Source organism: Hemitrygon akajei, chromosome 2 (genome assembly GCF_048418815.1).
Source record: "Hemitrygon akajei chromosome 2, sHemAka1.3, whole genome shotgun sequence".
Classification (NCBI taxonomy): domain Eukaryota; kingdom Metazoa; phylum Chordata; class Chondrichthyes; order Myliobatiformes; family Dasyatidae; genus Hemitrygon; species Hemitrygon akajei.
In genome coordinates, this window is record NC_133125.1 from 91,931,745 (window position 1) to 91,956,979 (window position 25,235).

The 25,235-nt window shown below is 39.3% G+C and overlaps 1 protein-coding gene across 1 annotated transcript in view; it reads right to left on the bottom strand.

Annotated features, from left to right (window-relative positions):
• Positions 1-25,235, bottom strand: part of LOC140714540 (von Willebrand factor D and EGF domain-containing protein) — a 308,836-nt gene that overhangs the window by 224,126 nt on the left and 59,475 nt on the right. Inside the window, exons 5-7 of the mRNA XM_073025817.1 lie at positions 12,842-13,074; positions 10,712-10,801; positions 7,747-7,891 (exon numbers count right to left, since the gene is read on the bottom strand). Coding sequence (XP_072881918.1) covers positions 7,747-7,891; positions 10,712-10,801; positions 12,842-13,074 — 468 coding nt within the window. The remainder of the gene's footprint in view (positions 1-7,746; positions 7,892-10,711; positions 10,802-12,841; positions 13,075-25,235) is intronic.

Consider the following 25,235-nt stretch of genomic DNA (forward strand, 5'->3'; position numbering starts at 1 on the left):
CTAGGTAGCTGTGAGAGTCTGTAGGTTTGTAGTAGACATCGGTGGATAGGCTGTCTCCGGAGATAGAAACAGAAAGATCTAGAAAGGGGAGGGAGGTGTCAGAAATAGACCAGGTGAATTTGAGGGCAGGGTGAAAGTTGGAGGCGAAGTTAATGAAGTCGACGAGCTCAGCATGTGTGCAGGAAGCAGTGCCAATGCAGTCGTCGATATAACGTAAGAAAAGAGGAGGACAGATACCGGTGTATGCTTAGAACATAGATTGCTCCACATGGCCGACAAAAAGATGGATAAACTTGAGTTGTTTTCTCTGGATTTCCAGAGGCTGAGGGGAGATCTAATAGAGGTTTACAAGATTATGAAAGGCATAGATAGAGTGGACAGAGAGTATCTGTTTCTCAAACTTGAAATGTCTGATACCAGAAGGCATACATTGAAAGTGAGAGGCAGTAAATTCAAAGGGGTTGTGAGGAGTAAGTTTTTTTACTCAGAGAGTCAGAGATGCCTAGAAAATGCTGCCTGATAGGGTAGTAGAGCCAAATACATTGAAGACTTTTAAGAGACAATTGGGTGGGCACACAGATGTAGGGAAGATGGAGGGATACGGGCATGGTGTTGGTAGGAGGTATTAGTTTCAGGGTGTTTTTTGATTTGCTTTTTAGCTGGTTCGGCAAAACACTGTGGGCCAAACACCTTGTTCCTGTGGTGTACTGTTCTATGTTCTATGATAAAACATGTTATCTAAATGAACACAAAGGCACAGCAAGTAAGTAGGTGAACCAGGTGGTATGTTAGCTCCCAAATGCCAGCGTCAGGGACATCTCGGATCGCATCCACAGCATCTTAGAGAGGGAGGGAGGGCAGCCAGACATCTTGGTACCAATGACAGAGGAAGGAAAATCAATGAGGTCCTGAAGAGAGAATTTAGAGAGCTAGGCAGAAAGCTGAAAAGCAGGACCTCCAGGATAATAATTTCTGGATTGCTACCTATGCCATGTGCTCGTGAGGGTAGAAACAGGATGATTTGACAGATAAATGTGTGGCTGAGAAGCTGGTGCAGGGGGCAGGGCTTCAGATTTTTGGATCATTGGGATCTCTTCTCAGAGAGGTATGATCTGTTCAAAAGTGACAGGTTGCACCTGAACCTGAGGTGGACCAATATACTTGCAGGTAGGTTTGATTAGAGCTGTTGGGGAAGGTTTGAACTAATTTGACAGGGGATGGGAACTGGAGTGAAGAGACTCAAGACAGATGGTAAAAAAGCAAAGATAGCGTGCAGTCAGGCTGTCAGGAAGGGCAGGCAGATGATAGGACAAAATTACAGCCTGCAGGGTGGATATAAATGCAACAGGGATGAAAAATCAAAAAGGGTAGTAATTACAGCACTCAAGTATATCTCTATGCGTGGAGTATTAGAAATAAGGTCAATTATCTTGTTGCACTCTTATATTTTGTCAGGTATGATGTTGTGGCCATCACTGAATCATGACTGAAGGGTGGTTGTAGTTGGGAGCTGAATGTCCGAGGTTACACATTGTATCAGAGGGATATAAAGGTAGGCAGAGGGGGTGGCGTGGCTCTGCTGGTAAAGAATGGCATCAAATCAGTGGAAAGATGTGAGATGGGATCGGAAGATGTTGAATCCTTGTGGGTTCAGTTCAGAAACTGCAAGGTTAAAAGGGCCCTGATGGCAGTTACATACAGGCCTCCCAACAGTAGCTGGGATGTGCCCAACAGATTACAATGGGAAAAAGAAAAGACAAGTCAAAAGGGCAATGTTATGATAGTCCTGGTGGATTTTAACATGCAGGTCGATTGGGAAAATCAGGTTGGTAATGGATCTCAAGCGAGTGAGTTTCCTGAATGCCTATGAGATTGCTTTTCAGAGCAGTTTGTCACTGAGCCTACTAGGGGAATCTGCTATCCTGGATTAGATGTTATGTAATGAACTGGAGATGGTTAGGGAGCTTAAGGTAAAAGAGCCCTTAGGAGCCAGTGATCACAATATGATTCAGTTCAACTTGAAATTTGATAGGGAAAAAGTAAAGATTAATGTAGCAGTATTTTAGTGCAGTAATGGAAATTACAGTGGTATGAGAGAGGAATTGTCCAAAATACATCGGAAGGAGATGCTGGTAGGGTTGATAAAAGAGCAGCAATGGCAAGAGTTTCTGGGGAAAAATGAGGAAGGTACAGGAGAGATGTATTCCAAAAACAAAGAAGTACTCAAATGGCAAAATAGTACAACCATGGCGGACAAGGGAAGTCAAAGTTAATGTAAAAACAAAAGAGAGGGCACAGAACAAAACAAAAATTAGTGAGAAGATAGAGGATTGAAAAACCTTTAAATATCTGCAGAAACTAACTAAAAGAATCATTAGAAGGGAAATGATGAAATATGAAAGCAAACTAGCAAACAACATCAAAGTGGATAGTAAAAGCTTTTTCAAATATGTAAAATATAAAAGAGATATAAAATAATAGTAATAGTATACAAGGAGATGGCAGATGAACTAAATGAGTATTTTGCAACCATCTTCATTATGGAAAACACTAGCAGTGTGCCAGATGCTGTAGTGTGTGAAGGAAGAGAATTGAGTGCAGTTACTATTACAAGGAAGAAGCTATTCAAGAAGCTGAAAGACCTAAGGGTACATAGGTCACCTGGACCAGATGAACTGCACCACTGCGCCTTGGGGTTCTGAAAGAGGTAGCCACAGAGATTGTGGAGGCATTAGCAATGATCTTTCAGAAATCATTGGACACTGGAATGGTGCCAGAGGACTGGAAAACTGCAAATGTCACTCCACTCTTTAAGAAAGGAGGAAGGCAGCGAAGAAAACTACACTGGTTGAGAAGATGTTGGAGTCATTTGTTAAGGATGAGGTTATGGAATACTTGGTGGCACAGAACAAGATAGGACAAAGCCAACATGGTCTCCTCAAGGGAAAATCTTGCCTGATGATCCTGTTGGAATTCTTTGAGATTACAAGTCAGATAGATAAAGGGGATGCAGTGGATACTATATATTTGAACTTTCATAAGACCTTTGACAAAGAGCCATACATGACACTGCTTCCCAGGTTAGGAGCCTATGGTATTACAGGAAAGTTACTGGCATGGTTAGAGCATTGGCTGATTGGTAGGGGGCAGCGAATGGGAATAAAAGGATCCTTGTCTGGCTGGCTGCCAGTGACAAGTTGTGTTCCGCAGGGGTCAGTGTTGGGACTGCTTCTTTTTATGCTGTATATCACTGATTTCAATGATGGAATAGATGGCTTTGTTGCCAAGTTTGCAGATGATATGAAGATTGGTGGAGGGGCAGGTAGTGTTGAGGAAACAGGTAGGCCGCAGAAGGACTTAGACATTAGGAGAATGGGCAAGAAAATGGCAAATGAAATACAATGTTGGAAAATGCATGGTCATGCACTTTGTTAGCAGAAATAAATGTGCAGACTATTTTCTAAACAGAGAGAAAATCCAAATATTTGAGATTCAAACTGAATTGGGAGACCTTGTGCAGAGCACCCCAAAGGTTAACTTGCAGGTTGAGTCGGTGGTGAGGAAGGCAAATGCAACGTTAGCATCCACTTCAAGAGGTTTTTAATACAAGAGTAAGGCTATGATGCTGAGGGTTTATAAGGCAGTGGTGAGGCCTCACCTTGAGTATCGTGAATAGTTTTGGGCTCCTCATTTATGAAAAGATGTGCTGGCATTGGAGAGGGTTCAGAGGAAGTTCACAATGATGATTCCAGCAATGAAAGTGTTAGCATATGAGGAACGTTTGATGGCTCTGGGTCTGTACTCTCTGGTATTCATAAGGTTGAGGGGGGATCTCATTGAAACCTTTTGAATATTGAAAGGCCTAAACAGAGTAGATGTGGAAAAAATGTTTCCCATGGTGGGAGAGTCTAGGACAAGAGAGCACAGCCTCAGGATAGAGGGGCATCTATTTAAAATAGAGATGTGAAGAAATTTCTTTAATCTGAGGTGAATTTGTGGAACTTGTTACCACAGGCAGCTGTGGAGGCCAGGTTGTTGTACTTTGAGATTGATAGGTTCTTAATTGGACACGGCATCAAAGGTTATGGGGAGAAGGCTGAGGAATGGGGTTGAGGTGGGGAAAAAAGGATCAGCCATGAATCAGCCAAATGGCCTGATTCCACTCCTATGTCTTATGGTCTAACAAATTATTATTGTTTATTGATGAATGAATTGAAGGGAGATAGTGCTTCAGTTATATAGGGCATTGGTGAGACTGCAGCAAGAGCTCCATCTGCATGTGGACGGAATCTGGGCCAGCAACTTTAAATTTCTCTGTTCTATTATTTTGGAAGACCTGTCATGGATCCTGCACATAAGGGCAATTACAAAGAAAGCACAGCAGCACTTCTACTTTCTGAGGAGTTTGTGAAGATTCGGCATGACATCTTAAACTCTGATAAACTTCCATAGATGTGTGGTGGAGAGTATATTGACTGGCTGTATCACAAACTGGTATGGAAACACCAATGCCCTTGAATGGAAAATCCCACAAAAGGTAACAGATACGGCCAAGTCAGGGGAGGTAAAGCTCTTCCCACCATTCAACACGTCTACATGAAACACTATTGCAGTAAAGCAACATTCATCATCAGGGACCCCCACCAACCTGGACGTGCTCATTTCTCACTGTTGCCATCAGGAAGAAGATACAGCAGCCTCAGGACTCACACCACCAGGTTCAGTAACAGTTATTACCCCTCAACCATCAGACTCCTGAACCAAAGGGGATATCTTCACTCAACTTCAATTGCCCCATCATTGAAATGTCCCCACAAACTTTGGACTCACTTTCAAGGACTCTTCAACTCATGTTCTTGATAGTTATTGCTTATTTTTTTATTGTGGTATCTTTCTTTTTGTATGTGCACAGTTTATTGTATTTTGCACACTGGGTAAGCGCCCAAGTTGGTGCAGTCTCTCATTGATTCTGTTGAGATTATTATTCTATTATGGATTTATTGAGAATGCCACAAGAAAACAAATCTCAGTGTTGTATATGGTGACATAGATGTAGTTTGATGATAAATTTACTTTGAAATGTATGTATAGTACTGGTTTCTTTACATAAAGAAGAATGTAAATGTGTTGGAAACAGTTCAGAGTCTTCCTACCTAGAATGGCTGCTTGTCTTCAGAGGAAAGACTGAAGAGACCTGCTGGAGTTTATATGAATGAGAAATAACTGAGTGAAATACACAAGTTTCTAAAGAGACTTGACAGAGCGGAAATGGAGAGGATGTTTCACCTCATGGGATAATGGAGAATTAGGGGATCACTATTTAAAATATTGAAGAAATGAGAGGAACTCAGTTTTTTTCTTAGAGGATCACATATCTTTGGAATTCTCTCCTTTAAATGTTTCAAGTGAGAAAGGTTCTTAATAAGCAGGAGGTGAAGTTTCTGCCAAATGTACAAATATAGGATTATGGACGACAATAGTCTGGGTGCAGGTCATTGAGACTAGGCAGCTTAGATGGTTCAGTACAGACTAGATGGGCCAAAGGGCCTTCTTCTGTATGGTACTTTTCCATGACTCTATGAATGGAGAGTTGATGTTACAATAAGACCGGGTATGACTTGATCCTGAATGACCCCTGTGGAAACATGGGCTTCCTCTAGTTGCCCTGCTTACTTTCAACATTTCAAAATATGCAGCTAGCTTGATTGGTTACTGTAAATTACTCTCATTGTAGATGAATTCTAAGAAGAACCACAGTAGTTGATGGTCGTTTGTGGGAGAGAATAAGCTGCAGTAATACAGAGAAATATTAATAAGGAATGGTTCTAATGGCATTGTGCTCTGTGTGTTGGCATGGAATTGGTGGCGTGAATGGATTTCTTCTGTAATGTATGTACATAAAGTAGCTAATGTGCAAGTTCTACCAGAGATGAAGAATACACCAATCTGAAATGCCTTCCTTTCCACGAAAATTATATTTTTGCACTTTAGCCCTGACTGCTTGTGCTTGTTGTTCAGCTGTCAAAATACATTTTATTAACATTGATTCAATAAAATTCAAACTTAACATGTTCTTTTGATATAAGCTAGAGTGTGGAAACATATTATTGTATTGCAAAAAAAACTTCATCCATGGCAATCCAATTCAAATATACCCATTCCCAAACTGTTCAGTGATCTATAACAAAATCTTCGCATTTACAATAACACTTTAATGTCTTTATTTTGCCTTATCCAAACATTTTTCTGCCATTAGCTATTTTAGCTGAAACACCCCAGGTCTCTATAACTGATTTTTATTACGTTTTACACTGTAAAGATCGCCAAAGGGAGAAACAAATGGTCAAAGTAATTTTATCAGTTTAAAGGAATCTGAAATTAATGACTGATTCAGAAATGCACCAGCAGGGGTTATGTAAATTGTTACTTGTTCAGTGTCTTGCTCAAATAATTTTACACTCTTTTAAAAATAAATATTCTGGAACTACTCAGCAGGTCAGACAGCATCTGTGGAGAGTGAAAAAGAACTAATGTATCAGGTCAATGATCTTTCCTCAGAACCCAACAACAAAGGTCATCAACCTGAACAGTTAATCTACTTTTCTCACCAAAGGCTGTCTGATCTTTGGAGTATTTCCAGAAATGTCATTTTTATTTTTGGCTTCCAAATCTGCTGATTGGTTTTTAACTTTGTAATTAAGGTTACAGTGCAAAAGATCTGCTAAAAAAATGAATCCTGGAAATCATCCAGTACTATTCTATAAATATTGCTCATTATTTTAACAAGTTGATTTGGTCATGCTTTTCAGACCAATTTATATAAAAGTGTGTTAATTTAGACAGCTGCATGTTGGTAATTTGTAGTCCAGAGCAGAGAGCATTACAGTTTCTTTCTTGTTATCAGAGAGATGGACAATGCATGTTGATAAATATCACAATATTTTCAAACAGCCTTCGCAATGCAAGTACAAGGTGAAGACTGGTTAAATTGGCTTTCACATGTAAGTCAGTAAATCCAATGTAAATTTGTTCACAACATCATCCTTGTGTGGGATATCACATTATTTTCATACAGACTTGGCAATGTAAGTACCAAAATAAAGACTGTTTAAATGGACTTTCATATGGACATCAGCAAATACAAAATAATTTTTTACATCTTTGGAGTATGCAATACTGCTTTTGACATCTGAAATGTTGACATAGAGATTACAAGCATTTGATACAGCATATAAATGCTATTTTGTGGATAAAGAAAATTTATTCAATATATTATTTTGGCATCTTTTTCACATTCAGTTAACTCTTTATCATCAAAGGAAATAAGTGAACCATTTTGATAAGGTTAGCACAACGCTTTACAGTACCAGCAAACCAGGTTCAATTCTCATCGCTGTCTGTAAGGAGTTTGTACGTTCTCCTTGTAACTGCGAGGGTTTCTTCCAGGTGCTCCAGTTTCCTCCCACAGTCCAAAGATGTACGGGTTAATTGGTAATTGTAAGTTGTTGTGTGTTTAGGTTAGGGTTAAATTGGGGCTCACTGGGCGGCACAGCTTGAACGGTCAGAAAGCATAAAACAAGATCTCATTAAAAGAAATAAATAAATGAAGTACAACATGCAAGAATGTTTCAATTCATAAAAAGACTTAACACCAAACAATGAAAGTATGATCGATTTTATCATTTGCTAAACCACAATTTACATAACATCGAATTTGTTGCATTCATTCACAACCTTAATTCTTACCTGAGTCATTGATGGTTAACTGCAGAGTTAATTTACAATTGTTTAGATTCTGGCTATCCTCCAGGCAAGGGATAGGAATAGTACTTTTGATTGACAGAGGATGCTCCTTTTCATCTTCAGCTATGTGCAAAGATTCTGGCTCAAACTATGTGAAAGAGATCAATTTCAACCAGCAAACTTTGCAACTAGAGTAAACAGTTAGTTTTTAAATATTAGCTCACTGGAGTACAAAGTTTGCATCTCAAACGACATCCCAGTTAATTACTTTCAATTAATTATTGTATTAGGGTTATGATAAAAAAATCAGTTTTAATCAAAGATCACTGTATCTTAACAATATCTTGTAATTATAAAGTCTGCTTTTTTTTTAAAATGCCATACAGCAGTTTTTTTATAGTTCTCAAAAGCCAAAAGGAGAATTTCTTCTTTGTCTGTGACTATGCATACCGGTAACTGATTACAGAGAATGTGGACAAATGGAATAAAAATCAAGTTTGCCTATGTATGATCTGCATTATTTTCCAGTATCATGGTGGCCAACCCTTCGAACTTGGGTGCTGTTACAGAATAAATTATTGCTGAAAGCATACTATGTCTTCTTTCTCACAATGCTTACTAATGAACACACTATTTTTAAACAACAACACACACAAAATGCTGGTAGAACACAGCAGGCTAGGCAGCATCTATAGGGAGAAGCGCTGTCGACGTTTCGGGCCGAGACACCAATTTTAAAGTGCTTTCAAATCCCTTCATGGCTTCTCTCCTCCGCTATCACCAATCCTTATATCTGACTGTGACTTCTATACCCTTGCAACCAGCTGTTAAGGTTTTTGTGCTTGGATTTCATCCTCAGCCTCCCTCCTGAATTTTCCAATCTTTAGAATGTTTCTGAAAACCCATTTTTAATCGACCTTCTCATAGAAAATGTTGGAGGCACTAAGCAGGCCACGCAGTATCTATGAAGAGGAATGAAAAATCAATGTTACGCACTCAAAATGCTGGAAGAACTCAGCAGGTCAAGCAGCGTCTGTGGAAAAGAGTAAGTAGTCGACATTTCCGACCGAGACACTTTTCTTTTTCAGCATCTACAGATTATCTCATGTTCAAGAGTCAACGTTTCTTGCTTCCGTGAACCTTTTGTACTTAATCCATCTTTTAGCCTTCTACCACATTTATGGGCTGCAATATTGCTTCGATGAAATGCCTTGGAACACCAAGGTGGTGGCGAATCAGCATACAGGAGCAAGACAGGACACAGATTGAGGGGTGTTGTAACTACAACCTTTCATTTAGTGTCAATAAAACTAAAGAATTAATTTATACTTCAGGAAGCAGAAGGAGGATGAACAAGTGTCAGTATACATTGGTGGATCGGTGGTGGAGAGAGCTAGCTGCTTTAAATTCCTGGGCATTAACATGTTAGATGACCTATCCTGGGCCCAACAATAATAAGGAAGGCATTGCAGTATCTTTATTTTCTTAGAAGGTTAAAGACTTTTGGAATGTCACTGAACACTAACAAGCTTCTACAGATGTACTGTTGAAAATATCCCGACTGGTTGCATCACAGCCTGGTTTCGCAATGTGAATAACAAAGAACATAAGAAGCTCAAGAGAGTAGAGGACTCGACCCTATACATCACCAGCACATCCCTGCTCACCATCAGAAATATATAGTATTCTGTGCAAAATTCTTGGGCACATATATACGCAGTAGCTACAGTGCCTGGGACTTTTGCACAGTACTATCTATATTTGTCAACGTGGAGTGGACAGCGAGTTTGTAAATCTGGCAGGAGCAAAGCATTTTGGAAATAGCGAGGGTTGAGCACTGCAGGAAGGGTGTGGGAAATGTGGCAGAGGAGGAGTGACAGGGGTAGGGGTGGGCGCAGGTGTAGACACACCTAGCTCTGAGACACCAGGCAACTGGTTTATTGATCATTACAGAATGTCTCTCTGGTACTTCTCACTCCCTCCCCTCTCCCTTCCCCTTTTCCCAACCATTATTCCCCTCTCCCTGCCCCCTTCCCACTCTCAGAGACACATATCAGAATCAGGTTTATCATCACTTACGTATGTCATGAAATTTGTTTTGTTATGGTAACAGTACAGTGCAATAGATAAAATTACTACAGTACTGTGCAAAAGTCTTAGGCACCCTAGCTAGATACATGTGATACATAAACTGCTGCATAATGCTGTACATGAAGTGCTGCCTCCAAAAGGTATCATTTATCATCAAGGATCTCCACCCTCTAGACTATGCCATCTTCTCAAGGGCATCATCAGGCAGGGTGTACAGATGCCTGAGGTTCCACACCACAAGATTCAAGTTCAGCTACTTCTCTTCAAGCCAGATAATCCTAATCACTTCCTCAGTATAAAAACGCAAGGGTCACACTGACCACATTGCATCTCAATGGATGTTTTTAAAAAAATTTTAATACTATTTTTTGTATTTTACGTTTAATTTACACTTTTCATGTGAATGTATATTTGGCATTATGTGCCTGTGAAACTGCAAGTAAGCTTCAGTTGCACATCTGACAATCCACCCAACTTTAACTTTACATCAGAAGATGTGTTTTAATGCAACTATGATTTTTATTATTGACCTTGGCACTCTGCAAAAAAAAAAGCAGATTAGTAAATGGAAATATTTTATCTCAATGGCTCTCCATCAATAATTGAATGACTCCTGAAGAAGGGTCCCAGCCCAAAATATCTCCTTTCCATAGATGTTACTGGACCTAATGAGTTCCTCCAGCATTTTGGGTGTGCATTGCTTTGAATATGATGGATCATATCACTAGTTGAGATAAAACATCTCCAACTAAGGTCCAGATCTAAAAATCACAGGATACTTCCTTGCAATCCACTTTAACTTGAAATTCAACAAACACTACCATAAAGTGCTACAAAGGCATTGAGATTTTGAACTGAAGAGAATATTTTCATTCACCTTAATTCCAGCAAAGAATGGTTCACTACTCTTGGACGAGCTGTGTATATCTGGAAAGTCCTGCAAGAAAGCTGATACGCTGCAGTATACCTGTGAATCAGAATGCAAGCAATAGAAATCACCGATTTCCTGTGAACAGTTTAAAGTGATACTATTTTAGATGCTATCACGAGTCACATTTCCCATTCTGCAGAGAACAAGTCAGCCTGTATCTCGTTGCATGGTACCATAGGGGAGGCAGGGCAGCATAGTGATTAGCATAGTGCTATCACAGTGCCAATGGCCCTGGTTCAGTAAGGAGATTAACTCTAGCCCGGCTGCGAGAGGAGGAGAATTGGGTATGCGTCTAGCAATCCCATCTCATAAACCCAGCACTAAAGAAACAGCAACACACACTCCAAAGACCACATCCCGAGAGAGGAAAAAAAGACCTGCTTCACCTGGGGACAGCTTGAAAGACTGGCCCAGGACTGTGGACTCTGACGAGCTGCTGTAGGCAGCCTCTGCCTCATTAGGGGTGATTGATTTAAGAAAGTAATTAATTAAGAAGTGTGTACATTCTCCCCATGACCGTGCTTCCCCAGTGTCCTGGTTTCCTCCCACATTCTAAAGACACACGGGTTCGTAGGTTAACAAGTCACATGGGTGCAATGGAGCAGCACGGGGCTCATTGGGCCAGAAGGGCCTGTTAAGGGTGCTGTATCTCTAAATAAAATAACCTGCAACCATTTGGTATCTGCTGGGACTGCCAGATGGTGCAGTCATGCTCAAACTGGGCTATTATCCAAAGATATTTATTCACATTCTGTATGAGACATAGCTGCTATTGCTAAGCTTAGACACCCTGAGAACTGAAAAACCTTGTATGCAAAACATCTGTTACAGCCGATATTTCAATAAAACAACAACCTCATTATAGTATACTGGAAAGAGCATATTATATTGATGTTAATGCTTTGATCATGAAGCACAGGGAAACTATTCAATAGGTTTGACAGATTGTAGGGAAAATTAATCAGTCATAGTTCTGCAGCACTGATTCTCTAAGCCACACATCACTTGCATGTGACTATCTAATCTCTGCATTATAGTTTGTTTGAAGGACATCCTCCAATCTATTTGATTCAGCTTTTCAGCTTAATGAGAGAAAATTATAAATTAAACAAATTATGGTAGAGATATTTCATGAAAAGAAACCCTCTGCCATAAACGGATGCACAGAGTATAGAACAGTAAAGCATATGAGCAAGTCCATCATCACATGACGTCCATGATGTCAGTCTAAACTAATCCCACCTTGCATGGCCAAGCCAGTTTTCAATCCAATTAAGTCTCCATGTGCCTAAATCTAACGTAGATTTCTGAGCAGATGTAAAATCTGCAATTGAAATAAACTGAAAATCAGCCAACAATATAATCCAAGCCACTTTCTACAAAAATATGTTAAGTATGACAGTTGCAAGTTGTCCTATTCCATAAATCAGAAGTGTATTGGATATGAATGCACATTACAAAGTTATCTCCTCTGTGCTGGGTAAACCACATACAGGTTTGTTGGACAGTTTGCAAAACATTTCATTCATTCCTACATGAGATCTCAAGCTTCCTGTATTTGTCACTTTAATTTTTGAACCTGTCTGTCTTTGACAATCTACGTGGTTCCAATGAAGCCCAAGGCACATTTGAGAAAGAACACTTCATGTGATCTTCTAACTGGCTTCTGTGAATGAAAAGTAACAAAATGACAGATGTTGGGAATCCCGGTCAAAAGAAATGTCTTGTTCTTCAGGCTTACACTGACCTTTAGTGAAACAGTACTGGAGCCACTAACAAGCAAGGACAGAAAAGAATAACCTTACTGTTGATATCTTATCCCAAAGTCTTTCAAAGATACCTGAACAAGATTCAAGAATGAGTAACACTGAAAATGCTAGGGATACTCTGTGAAGAAGGAAACATAGGTTGATAACCCTTTGGAAGAAATGTTTACAGTTTCCTTCTCTACAGATGCGTTGGCAACAACTTCTATCTTTATTTCAAATTTCCAACATCTGCAGTTTTCAGCCTTTTGATTAAAAATGAGTTTGATCACAAATGAATTCTGGACATAGTTGATATAGAAATCATTACCGTGTCCCCCAGCCTTAAAGAAGTACCATCCATCTCCACAAATGAGAACATCTGCCAGGTTGTGTCTCTCTTTAGCTCTTCCTTCATGTGAAGTGAGGAAATCCGGGACCATACCACCACATATCCCACACTGCCATTTATCGCTGGGCTAACATAAGCGCACTTGAGATGGATACTGGGGCCTACTAACTCAGGTGTAATCAGTGGCTTAGTAGGCAAATTAGGAAGTCTGGCTGGAAAAAAAAGACATAAACATTCTTATTTCAGATGTGGTCACAAATTCCACAATTTATACATACTTGCTCAGTTGCGTATTTAACATTTCAATAATATTTGAGTATTCTTGTATATATACTGGTTCATTAAGCATTCCTGTTCGTTTAGATAATTAATTGCGAGCTACATATATAAATACTTCAATTGCACATATCATCACACAACTATGAGATACACTTGCTCCTCACAAAGTTAAGACAAAGTTAAACTTGCATTCTTGGACTCCATGTCATCCTTTGAATTAAGTTAATGTTTTGAAGTTACAGAACATAGCACTTGTGGCAAAGCAGTTTTTAAAACAAACCCGAGATGACTACCAACCTTTTAAAGCAAAGCAAAACATTTGAACTAAAAAAAACAGCAAGAAGAATGACAAGTAAAAGAAAAGAAAACAGCCGAACACATGCAGAGACGGTCTTCAGAAAGGAAGACATAATCAAGCTTTAGCCAAAAATGGAAGTCGTCATGGGTTCATAAAGAGAGTGCTGGATGATAATAATCATTAAAAAAAACAGAAATGGCTGTCGACATCAGAAAGATTAATACCTACAGATCAATTACAGTAAGTATATATATGTACATTGAATAGGTTAAAAATAATGTAAAAACAGAAATAATATATGTATTGCAAAAAAGTGAGGTAGTGCTCATGGGTTCAATATCCATTTAGGAATCAGATGGCTGAGGGAAAGAAGCTGTTCCTGAATAACTGAGTGTGTGCCTTCAGGCTTCTGTATCTCCTTCCTGAAAGTGACAAAGAGAAGAGGGCATTCCCTGGGTGATGGGGGTCATCATTGTATCATTGAGTTGCAGGCAGGAATGAAAGTGAGCATGAACAAAATGTCATCGTATGAACAGAAACCAGTCCGGCCAAGCAAATTGTGTTACATTTGTGGCTCACATACAGCAAGTAAATGCAGGTTTAAAGGCACAACTTGCAGAAAATGCAACAAAGTAGGACACATACAAAGAGCATGTTGGGCAGACAAAAATAAATGGGCAGCAGAGAGAAGAGAAAAAGATAAAAACTCAAGTTGCAGTTTCAAAAAGCATGTTGTTGTTGAAAACTCTGATAATGATGAGAGTGACAAACAATTGTGTAGCCTTGAGATGTACAATATGAAAATTAACAATAGACAAGCAATGTGGCTTACACCAGAAGTGAATGACAAATTAATTAAAATGGAATTAGACACTGGTTCAGCTGTTTCAGTCATTCCACAAAGTGAGTTTGAACGGCATTTCAAAAATACTAGGTATGCAACTAAGAACTTATACTGGAAAAAAAGATAAGTCCTGCGGGAATGACATCCATATCCGTGAAATACAACAACCAACAAGCCATACTGAGCTTGTATGTGGTAAAAACAGGAGGACCAGCATTGTGGGAACATAATTGGCTGAAACAACTAACTACAACTTGATTGGAGATCCGTCCACAATTTGTATGCCACATCCCCTGCAATTAAGCCAACTGAAAGCAAATTAAGGAATGTACTGAGTGATGCCACAACTGTCTCCATGCTGAACACCATGAACGGTTGTCCAATAAGGACAAACAGGTATTGGTGCGAGCCTTTCTACCTCTGGTACCAAAGTATTTTGGACCAACAAAGGACCATGCTGCTCAGAGTAATACTGAAAGCAGTGCTCTGACTACAACCGTTTTTGTAGGCGACCCATCTCAGAAAGCTTCTGATATGTTAATCAGACAGTTACTTGTGAAATGTGGCTGAGTTTTAAGCTAGAAAAGAGTTCACGGAGCCTCAGGAAAGTTGTAGTATTTGGCTTATGTGAGTATAAAGAGCCAGAATTTACAGTGCGTTAAGATCATTGCAGGAACTTTAAGTTGGAGACAAAAAGCTGCTTGTAAAAGTAGATGCAAAAACCAAAGCCCAGCTGCATGATTGGAAGGCCAAAGAGAAAGGAGTCAATGGAGATACGAAAACAGATGATTCGTCAGATGATGTTGAGAATGAGGAAGCCAAGAGGAGAGATCAGATCGTAAAGGGAGCAATAGAAGGATTAATGCGACATCCCAAGATCAAGATGCACAAACTAGAAAAAAAGAGGGAAGAGATGGAGAGAAAGAATGTGAATAAAGAAGAGAATGGTGTGAAAGAGAAGGTATGTGAGAAAGAGAAAGAACAGGATTAAAGTAGATCGAACTTGAATGGATCAAGGACAATGGAAGTAGACAAATCAAATGCCTTTGTTCTTGCAGTGTGCTTGAAGGGATGGAGGCTGCCATTTTGTGAAGCTGCTCTTTAATCTCCATTTGTGAACTCTTGGATGAACTGATTCTTGCTCTAACTTAATCAGAGCAATTGAACATGGAGACAAGGAGTTTTCTGCTATTGACTTGCTAAATCCGAGATCGTTCTCACAATAAGCTGCTTATTGTGTACAACTGCAGGTTTGCAGAAATAATCTTGTCATCTCAGCTCAGTGTTTGGGCGATGTGGTTTGACTGGTTTGAGCCAGGGTCTAACAGAACAAATGAAGTTACCCAAGGCACGAAGTTGTGTAGCCCTTGGCTACGTCTAATGGGAATCTGACAGAGCTCAGCCGGATTACTTTGAGCCAACAAGACTGAAGCACCACTTTTGAACTGAAAAGAAGTGTTTAAAAGTAAGGATCAAAGGGAAAGGGGCGAGAACTCCTGAGACTAGCTATAACAAAGAAGCTCCCCCATGACAGAGGCTGGGAGAAGGAGAAGGAGGATCCATTGCCCATATAGGAGATCCTCTATGTCAGTGTTATAAATTATAGAGGTGCTCTGAGTGAATATTGGTTCAGGGAGTACAGTACAATTCATGTTTTAAGCTGTTGGCCTGGGGTCAACATACTTACATTGATGTTTATACACAGAATAAAAAATGAGCTTTGATTAATTAAGAGAACATAGAACTCTACAGCACATTACAGGCCCGTCAGCCCATAATGTTGTGCTGACCATGAAACTACTCTAGAAACTGCCTAGAGTTACCCTACCACTCGGCCCCTATTTTTCTAAGCCCCATGTACCTATCTTAGAGTCTCTTGCTCTGTGTTGCATAGTGAATAGACTAACCTAGAACTATTGATGAATAGTTAACAATCTGGAACAGCTTTTGCTAATATACAAGCCAAAACTGCTGTAAAAATATGGCTGTTCTATCCTTTCTGCTTAAGACTGGATCTTTTCTAAATTTTGGAAACTTGAGAACAACTTCTCTGACAGTGTTTTAAATAAAGAAATCACTGATAATGAGCATGCCTTTTCCACAAATTCACAAGCACCATGTCAGGAGTTTATACGACACATATCCTAAAGGATGCAGTAAGACAGAATATGCAGTTGATGAATGAAAGAGCAGTAACACATTGCTTCAAAAGCAAAGGGTAAAGCTCGTGTGGCAGAAGGGAAGGTCACACCAATGAGGCTTTTGATTATATGGTTTAAGGAAGACTGAGCTGTACACACCATGAAATCACTGGCGTAGGGGGAAAGCCACCATGTGAATTTGTTTTTATTGCCTAATAACATAGAGGAATCGAACATCAATTTGGGAAAGACTTTACACAGTGTTAGGAGCAATTACATCCAGCACAGAACAGTGGACAATTCCACATATGAACCAGTAGACCAACAATGACATTGTCTGGAGGCTGACTGATTGCATTCCAGGAAAGAAGCAAAGTCAATGTGCCGGCACGCATGAGCCTGGATCATTGATTTTGGTTTTTAAAATGTTGCTTACTCTAGAAATTATAAATACTTTTTTTTTGGCCATTAAAGCCTTCCTTACACCTTTTGTTGATGATCTGGTCATAGTGGAGTGGTGTAAGATAATGAAAGAAAATATGCCAGGCATCACCAAAATGCCCTAATCATGATCACCACCAAGAAAAGAGATTACAATATACTCTGCCACCTCGATGAAGGACTAAGTGTACTACAACCAAATTGATGACACAAAGAGGGGCAGATTAATAAACTGCAAGGTAACAAAGAGCCTGGAAAGGGGTACTGATAGCCTAAGGAGTATACTGAGGAGAAAATGTCAGGTTATCCATTTTGAGAAAAACACTAAAAAAAAGGAATAATTATTTAAATAAACCAAGTTTACTCAAACTATTGTGAAACAAAGAATCTGGGAGTCCTGTTGATGGAACTGAGGGTTGGAATGCTTGTACCACAAGTAATTAGAAAGGCTAATGGAATGCTGGCCTTTATTGCTCGGGTTATGATGCATAAAAGGGAAGATTTGCAGTGACTTTACTGTCCACATATGCAGAACACTCTCATGCTGCACAATCATTGTGCATCAGTTAATTCAGTTGCAGTAGTTAAAAAAACATTGCTTGTCATGTTGGATATCCCTTTTAGAGCTGCCTGGTGAGTTCCCATATGCTGTGTTTCATCATAACCATAATGAGAACTCATACACACCCACAGAGAACATCTGGTGACCGACTATGTCAGTATCAGCATGGAGTTTCACAGGGCGCCCAACAGCTGGCAACTGAAGTCATTGGCAATTTATGCGATTTTCATAAGCAACAATCGGGCAACCCATAACATTGCTTTAATGTCCCAGAAACCGTGTAAAGCAAGTTCCTTCACAGTCACTGGGTTAAAATCATGACTCTCCTTCTCGAACTGCATTGTGAGTATACCCTCATCTCAGGGACAACAGCTCACCACCATCTTCGAAAGGTCAAATGGGGATGGTCAATTAAATGATGGCTCAGCCTGTGAAGACCATATCCCTTGAATGAGTTAAACAAAAATACTACCTGAGGCCTATCTGTTCTTAATCATTCTGCAGATAAAAAATACTACTTTCAGTTCTATGCAAGAACATTATATCCAGCCTTCTGTGTGTTCTATATGCAACACTTTGCTATATTTATTGCTCATACCTCAGAGGCAAATAGCATGTCTTATTTTGACATGTTTACAATAGCCGACAATAAATACTAAGGCAGCTTTTAATTTTATTAGTAGCACAAAGAAGCTATAAAATTATCGGACTGAGACTGTTTTCTCTACAGCATGTGTCATAGTCATCTTTGCTGTCTGACACTGATGAGAATTGTGCAGTTACCATATCAAAGACTCTGGACGCCCAAGAGAATGAGAAGGGATCAATTTATTAAGGATTACCTGGGATATTAGTCATGGTTGTTGTCAAGTCCTTTTTTGGCTATGTGGCAGAAGCAGAAGTCTGATTGAAAGGATTTCAACAAAAAAAAAAATCAGGAAAGATAGGCATGAATTTGAGGGCAGCAGCATGTTCCAGAACATAGCCTTTGACTATTTATCAGACCCTCTGAGTGAACATTTGGCCAGTCTCTCTGACGTTATCATGTATGAACCAGACACTCTTCAAAGCAGCAGCCAGTTCCTAATTTGTTTCATGTCCCGTTGATTTGTGTTTGTTGCTGATTAAGCAATCCATTGATTCAAAGATTTGCACCCTTGTTTTCAATTCCCTTCCTGGCCTTGTCACTCCTCCAACCCTACAACTTCATGACCTTGTTGGCCATGGTGGAATGGAAATATGGAAGAAATGCTGAAGTCAAAAAGGTTAAGGACAGTGGAAGAAGACAGATCTATTGTCTTTGTTCTTGGCATGTGCTTGGAGATGGCAGTTGCCATTTTGTGGAACGTCTTTATGTTCTCGATTCTGTGAGCTGAAGTTGCTTGGCATCACCAGTACCAGCCTAGCTGCCTTCAAGGACATATGTACAGAAAGGTGCCAGAAAAAGTCCAGCAAAATCATGAAAGATCCTATTCACCCTGTTCATGGACTGTCTGACCCACTTCCATCAGGGAGGAAGCTACATAGCATCCATTTCAGGACCAGCAGAAATAGATACTTTCCCCAAGCAGAAAGGATGAGCAACACCTCCACTCTACCACTGCTACTTTATCATTTCCCGTCAAAGTCACCTTATTCCTGTGCCTAGCATTGCCTTATAGACATATAACCAATCTAATTTTAGTATGTCTTAAGTATTTATATTCATATATTATGTTTTTTTGTACTGCAGACTATCAATTATGTTGTTCTCCTTTATACTTGTGCAAATGAAATGACATTAAACAATCTTGAATCCTGAAGTTTTACTGTTTTCAAATTTAATCAACAAGTGAAATCAGCATTAATGTGGCCTCTAATGAGAACAATAGTTTGTGTGTTTTGCAGGGTGTAAGTTCACTTACAGTAAATGCTGCAAATTCTAAACAGGCCAGGCAGCATCTGTAGAGAAAGAAATGGACTGGGGTCTCAAATTGATGAGCTTTCATCAGAATAAAGCAAAGACAGAAATTCAGTTGCAGAGGAGGGATGGGTTTGTAGGGTGAAGGGAACAAGGGGGATATTTGCGATGAGCTGGGGCTGAAGAGAGATTAAAAAAATGACAAAATTAGTGGCAGAGCCAGTGAGGGAGGGTTGTGAAGGTTCTCTGAAGACAGTCTTCCATCTTCTAAATTCCCAATCCTCCATCTGGCCCCTTGCCTTCACCAGCATTATTCATTGTCAACTGCTATGTAAAATGGACAGTCTCAATTTTTCCACTCCACTTACTCGTTCCAAATATTTCCTGTCTGAACATGTAAAACTCCATTGTCAAATCAGTCCCAACATTGTCAACATCCCTGTAGGTAAGTATGGTGTTGTTACTATTTAGCAAATTGAATACAAAGCCTTACAAAGGCTGATTATCATCTCTCTGACACCATCTCATACTTCCATCTAGACCTTGATACCGCCACTGTCAGACTGTCATCAATTTTCTGGAAATCTTCCCTGCACAGGCCCCAGCTGTGCATTCCCCAAACCTGCACTGCCTACTTCTAGCAACTCCTTAAATAACACAAGCAGAACTGTCCTGAAAAATTCAAGGAAAATTACCTGTTCAATGTTGACACCCTTTAATTTTAGAACAAGTGTACGCTTTTAAGCATGGGGAATAGAACGAATATGTACATAAAAGCCCTGAATTGTCTGTAACCATACAATTATGACCCAACCCTATGCTTAACGAAGCAAAACAACAGTGATCAGTGTCTATTACATGTATATTCACTATTAGTAATGATGTAAGGAGGTTCGCAAGAGAATAAGTATGAGGAAAAATCTTACAAGTGACCATGCCTCCTTAATAGGTAAATGAGCCTAATTTATGCTGAATTTGAAGAGTGTTAAAAATATCACTCTTGAGAAAGTTGGCAGACTATTTATTCAACTCAGAAACAAATTCAACTATTTCTTCCATTTAATTTTGATTCCCCTTGTCATAAGATGATTCACTTAATGATAATCTGGAGCTTAGAAAAACAGGGTTATGGGTAAGCCTAGTAATCTCTAAAGTAGGGACTTTGTGGGCCAAAGAGACTATATTGTGCTGTAGGGTTTATATGTTTCTATAATATTTGTTGACATGGACCTTTTTTTAAAAAAACAAAAAGTGACTGCACAAGTTGCAAGCAATAATAGCCTGATAAGGTCTGAACTTTACAGAAACCTTGAAAAATTTAAGATTCATTATTGTTTAATGTCATTTCCTGTACACAAGTCATGGACAATGAAATATTTGTTCTCCAGATCCTATGCATCACCACAAGATAAAGAACACAATAAAAAAAACACAATAAATATAATGAATCATCTTACTGGCTTCCAGGTGGTTACAGGTATCAATTTAAACTGTCATTTCGATGACAAATTCTGCCATCTTCATTAGGAATGATGCACACTGGTCCTGACATGGATGCTACATAGCCTCAACCTTGAGGGGAATGGGACAAACAGTCCACAAGTAAGGTAGCTTTTCATCTGTTTTTCCAGTCCTGATGAAGGGCCTCGACCCGAAATGTCAACTGTTTACTCTTTTTCATTGATGCTGCCTGGCCTGCTGAATTCCTTCAACATTTTGTGGGTGTTGCATGAGTCGTATTCTTCGTGATGTTACAGGCCCTTTTCCAGCACCTTTCTGTGTATATATCCTTGATGGCAGGTAGGCTAGTGCCAGTGATGCCGGGCAGTTTTGATTACCCATTGTAAAGCCGTTCTGTCTAGGTTAATTAATCAGCTCTTGGAATCTATCTGGCTTATTTAATATTCTGAAGGATTTGTTAATGAACAACAATTCTAAATGTTTGTCTTAAAATGTTAAAGCTTAATTTTATTTATGACACATGGATGTTACTAACAATAGCAGCACTATTGCTTATTTTAAATTTCCTTGGCTAATATAGCAGTGACACAAATTCTAAAACTTCAGCAGTACAATGTGAAGGTTGCCCCACTGTCCAATTATGAAGGAAGTTCCTGTTTCTGCACCTATTGTAGTAAAAACTGACTATCTCCAAGTCCAAATATAAGTGAAGATAACTTTTAAGAATATGCTGAAGTTGTGTATTTACTATTTCAGTAATATTTGAGTAATATTCTAAATATATTATTTGATTAAGCATTCTTTGTTGCTTACATAATTCATTATGGCATATATATAAAACTGTGTGAATAGCATACGTCATCAGGCCACGTGCACATCTCACTAAAGTAAAAATAAAACTAAGCACAAGCATTCCAGACTTCCCGCGTTCTAGAGACATTTGAATTAAAAACAAGGCACAGTGAGAAATCATTGAGGATAAAACAGCGCAGCACGTGTTTCTTCGAAAAGGGACAGAGATGGTCGAGATTTTTAACAAGCAGAAAATGAACAAGCTCACAGGTCCATAATCAGTGAGTTAATAATTCTAAATCCTAACAGGGAATAATAATAATCCTAAATTTAAAAAAAAAGCAGAAATAGCTCGCTACATTGGAAAGATAGATGCACTCAATCGCACAAGAGATAACTGGTTATTTTTTACTGAGTGAATTAAGTAGCATTTTAGAATAAATCAAATGGCCAATGAAAAGCCAGTGCCAATTTTGCTGAGTGCAGTGTGTGGAAAGGCAATACATTTGGCTTAGAAGTTTAGCAGCTCCAACTAAACCAGCTAAAATCAACTTTGCTGATATCATTATAGTAATGCAGGAATATTTAGAACCAGTAACATTCTTGATTGCAGAATGCTGTTAGTTTCATAAGCAGAATCAAGAGGAAGTGGAATCCATTTCAGCATACATGGCTGAATTGAACAGATTGCCTAAGCATTGCCAGTTCAGTGATGGGCTTAATGATCCACTAAGAGATTGTTTAGTTTGTGGAATCTTACGAGAATGCATTCAAAAACAACTCCTAACTGAAGAACATCTCACGTTTAAAAGAACAGTGGAAATGGCCATATCAGTGGAAACAGTGGCTAGAGATACAAGTGAGTTGCAGTGTTAGAGCGACTTCTGGGTTCAGCACATTTAGCAGTAAACTTCGGCTGTCAGTGTTCAGATCTGAATTGTGGATTTGGTTTCAATGCAGCTCTGAACAATAGGTTTACATACCAGGCAGACCAGGAAACAGGCACTTTGCAGATGGTCTGCATAAGCATGAGTCCGATTAACATTGCATTGCATGGATGCAACAGTGATTAACACTTCTTTTGGGTGTGATGGTGGGAAGATTGTAAATATGGATTTGTTTGACGTCCTGAATTTTCTTAGATCTTTAGCATATAAAATATGTCTAGTGCTGGGCATAGGCAGATCTTTCAACCCAAAGTACCTTCATGTGATGCCTGATGTATCTTGTTTGTCAAATAAAAAAAGTTGCTTCATATCTACCAGTACTTTTCTACAGTGATTTCATTCATGCAACAACAGTTGTCGGGAAAGAAATTAGGCATGAACAGAATTGAAATGTCTGACAAAACCTGGCCTGGCCTTCCTTTGCCTGGGGCATGGGCCAATGCAGGTCTGAAGTTGAAACTTGCAGAAAATGCAATGAATTAGGGCACAAACAAAGAGCATGCTGAACCGAGAAAAACAGACAACACGGGGTAGAGAAAAAGATAAGGCAAGTTATAGTTTGAAAAAGAGCACTAATCTGCATGATGTCAAAGAAAAATCTGACAGTGATGATAGTGACTCAAGATTGGGTAGCCTTGAGATTTACCATGTGAAACTAACAATAGACAAGCAATATAGCTTACACCAGAAGTGAACAGCAAATTAATTCTGATGGAATTAGACACAGGCTCTTCTGTTTCAGTCATTCCACAAAATCTGTTTGAATGGCATTTCAAAGATGCTGAAATGAAGCCTGCAGATATCCAACTAAGAACTTATACTGGTGAAAAGATAACCCCTGTGGGAATGACATTCGTAGCAGTGAAATACAACAACCAACAAGCTACATTGGGCTTGTCTGTGATAAATTTAGGAGGGCTGGCATTGTGGGGTTGTGAGTGGCTAAGACAACTACAACTTGATTGGAGAGCCATCCACTATTTGCATGCCACATCACTCTGCAATAGAGTCAACTGAAAGTGAATTAAGAAAGGTGCTGGATGATGCAACAGCAGTGTTCAAGGATGCTATTGGAAAAGTCAAACATCAAGGGTAAAATTGTGTTAAATGAAAATGCAACACTCAAATTTTACAAAGCCCATCAGATTCCTTATGCCATCCATGATAGAGTAGCCCATGAGCTAGACTGCATGGAGGCTGAAGGAATTCCTTCCAAGGTTGAGTGAAGCCCATGGACAATGCCAGTGGTCCTAGTAGCCAAGGAAGATGGGTCTGTCAGGATCTGTGGTGATTTTAAGGTCACCATCACTCAGTATTGAAAGTAGATCAGTACCCTCTGCCCAGGAAGGAGGATATCTTTGCAAACCTTTATGAAGGGAAACAGTTCAACAAAGTGGAATTAGCTGAGGCCTACCTACAGATGGAGATGGAAAAAAAAGAGACCGAAGTGTTTCTCAACACAAACACTCATAAAAGGGCTTTATAGTTGTAACTGGGTTATTTTTGGGGTAGCACTAGCACCTGCACCTGTACTCTGGCAGAAAGCGATGGACCAGGTGCTGCAAGGTTGCCCAGGCAGACAGTGTTAACTAAATGACATCATTGTGTATTTTTTTAACCCAAGCATCGCTTACTGTGGTCACATTAATGATGTAAAAAGGATTACACAAATGTGCTGAGAAAACTCACGCAGTGGTGAAAGCCCCAAGACCAAAGAAGATGTCACATATGTGGTCTTTTTTTAGGATTTGTCAATTACTAAAGCAGATTTCTGCCAAACCTGGCTACTGCACTTCAACACTTGAACTCATTACCACAGATCAGGAAGAAATGACAGTGAACAAAGCAGTGTGACATAGCTTTCAAAAATGTAAAGGAAATGGTGACTTTCGGACACAGCATCTTCATCGTCCAGTAAAGTTTGCATGTGATGCCTCGCCATATGTTACAGGTGCAGTTATGTCACATGTAATGAGTGATGGAAGTGAATGCCCCAAATAGCCTTTCCATCATGATCCCTTACAACTGCAGAGAAAAAAAAAATCACAAATTGACAGAGAGGCCTTGAGTCTGGTTTGGGGTGCAAAATCTTTCAATCAGTCCTTGTACAGGAGAGAGTTTACCCTCATTACTGACCATCAACCACCAGTGTCCATTTTCAATCCACAGAAGGGTGTTCTTTTGGAGTTACAAAACAAAACACCTGTAAATCCTCAGGGCCCCACATCTTTCATGCATCGTGCAAATTAAGGAAACCCACTATTGCAACAGGTGATGACAATAGGTAACACAAAATGCATTAATATGTTTGTGATCTCCTGATAGGCTGTTTTTTGTGTGCAAGGTCTTATCAATAGTACAGTCCAAGACAATGCTCCTCAAAATAAATATTCTAAATTTTATTTAAGGTGACAACTCGAAGTAAAAATTCCCAATGACAAAAGAAAAATTCTGCCATACCCATCCAAAGCAAAATCGGATCACTCAATTAGTGAAGCAGATGTTTATGCTAAAAACTTGGCTCTGAGATAAACACTATTTGTATCATCTCCTTTCTTTTCACATGTTTCCTTCCTTTCTTCTCTTCATCCTATTAATTTCTCATCTTCTTTCTCCCCTTTCTTTTTATTTTTATTCCCTTCTTTAATTTAGTCATCATTCTGTCCTCTAACGTTGCTTAAACTTACTCAAAAATAAGATCAGAAAAT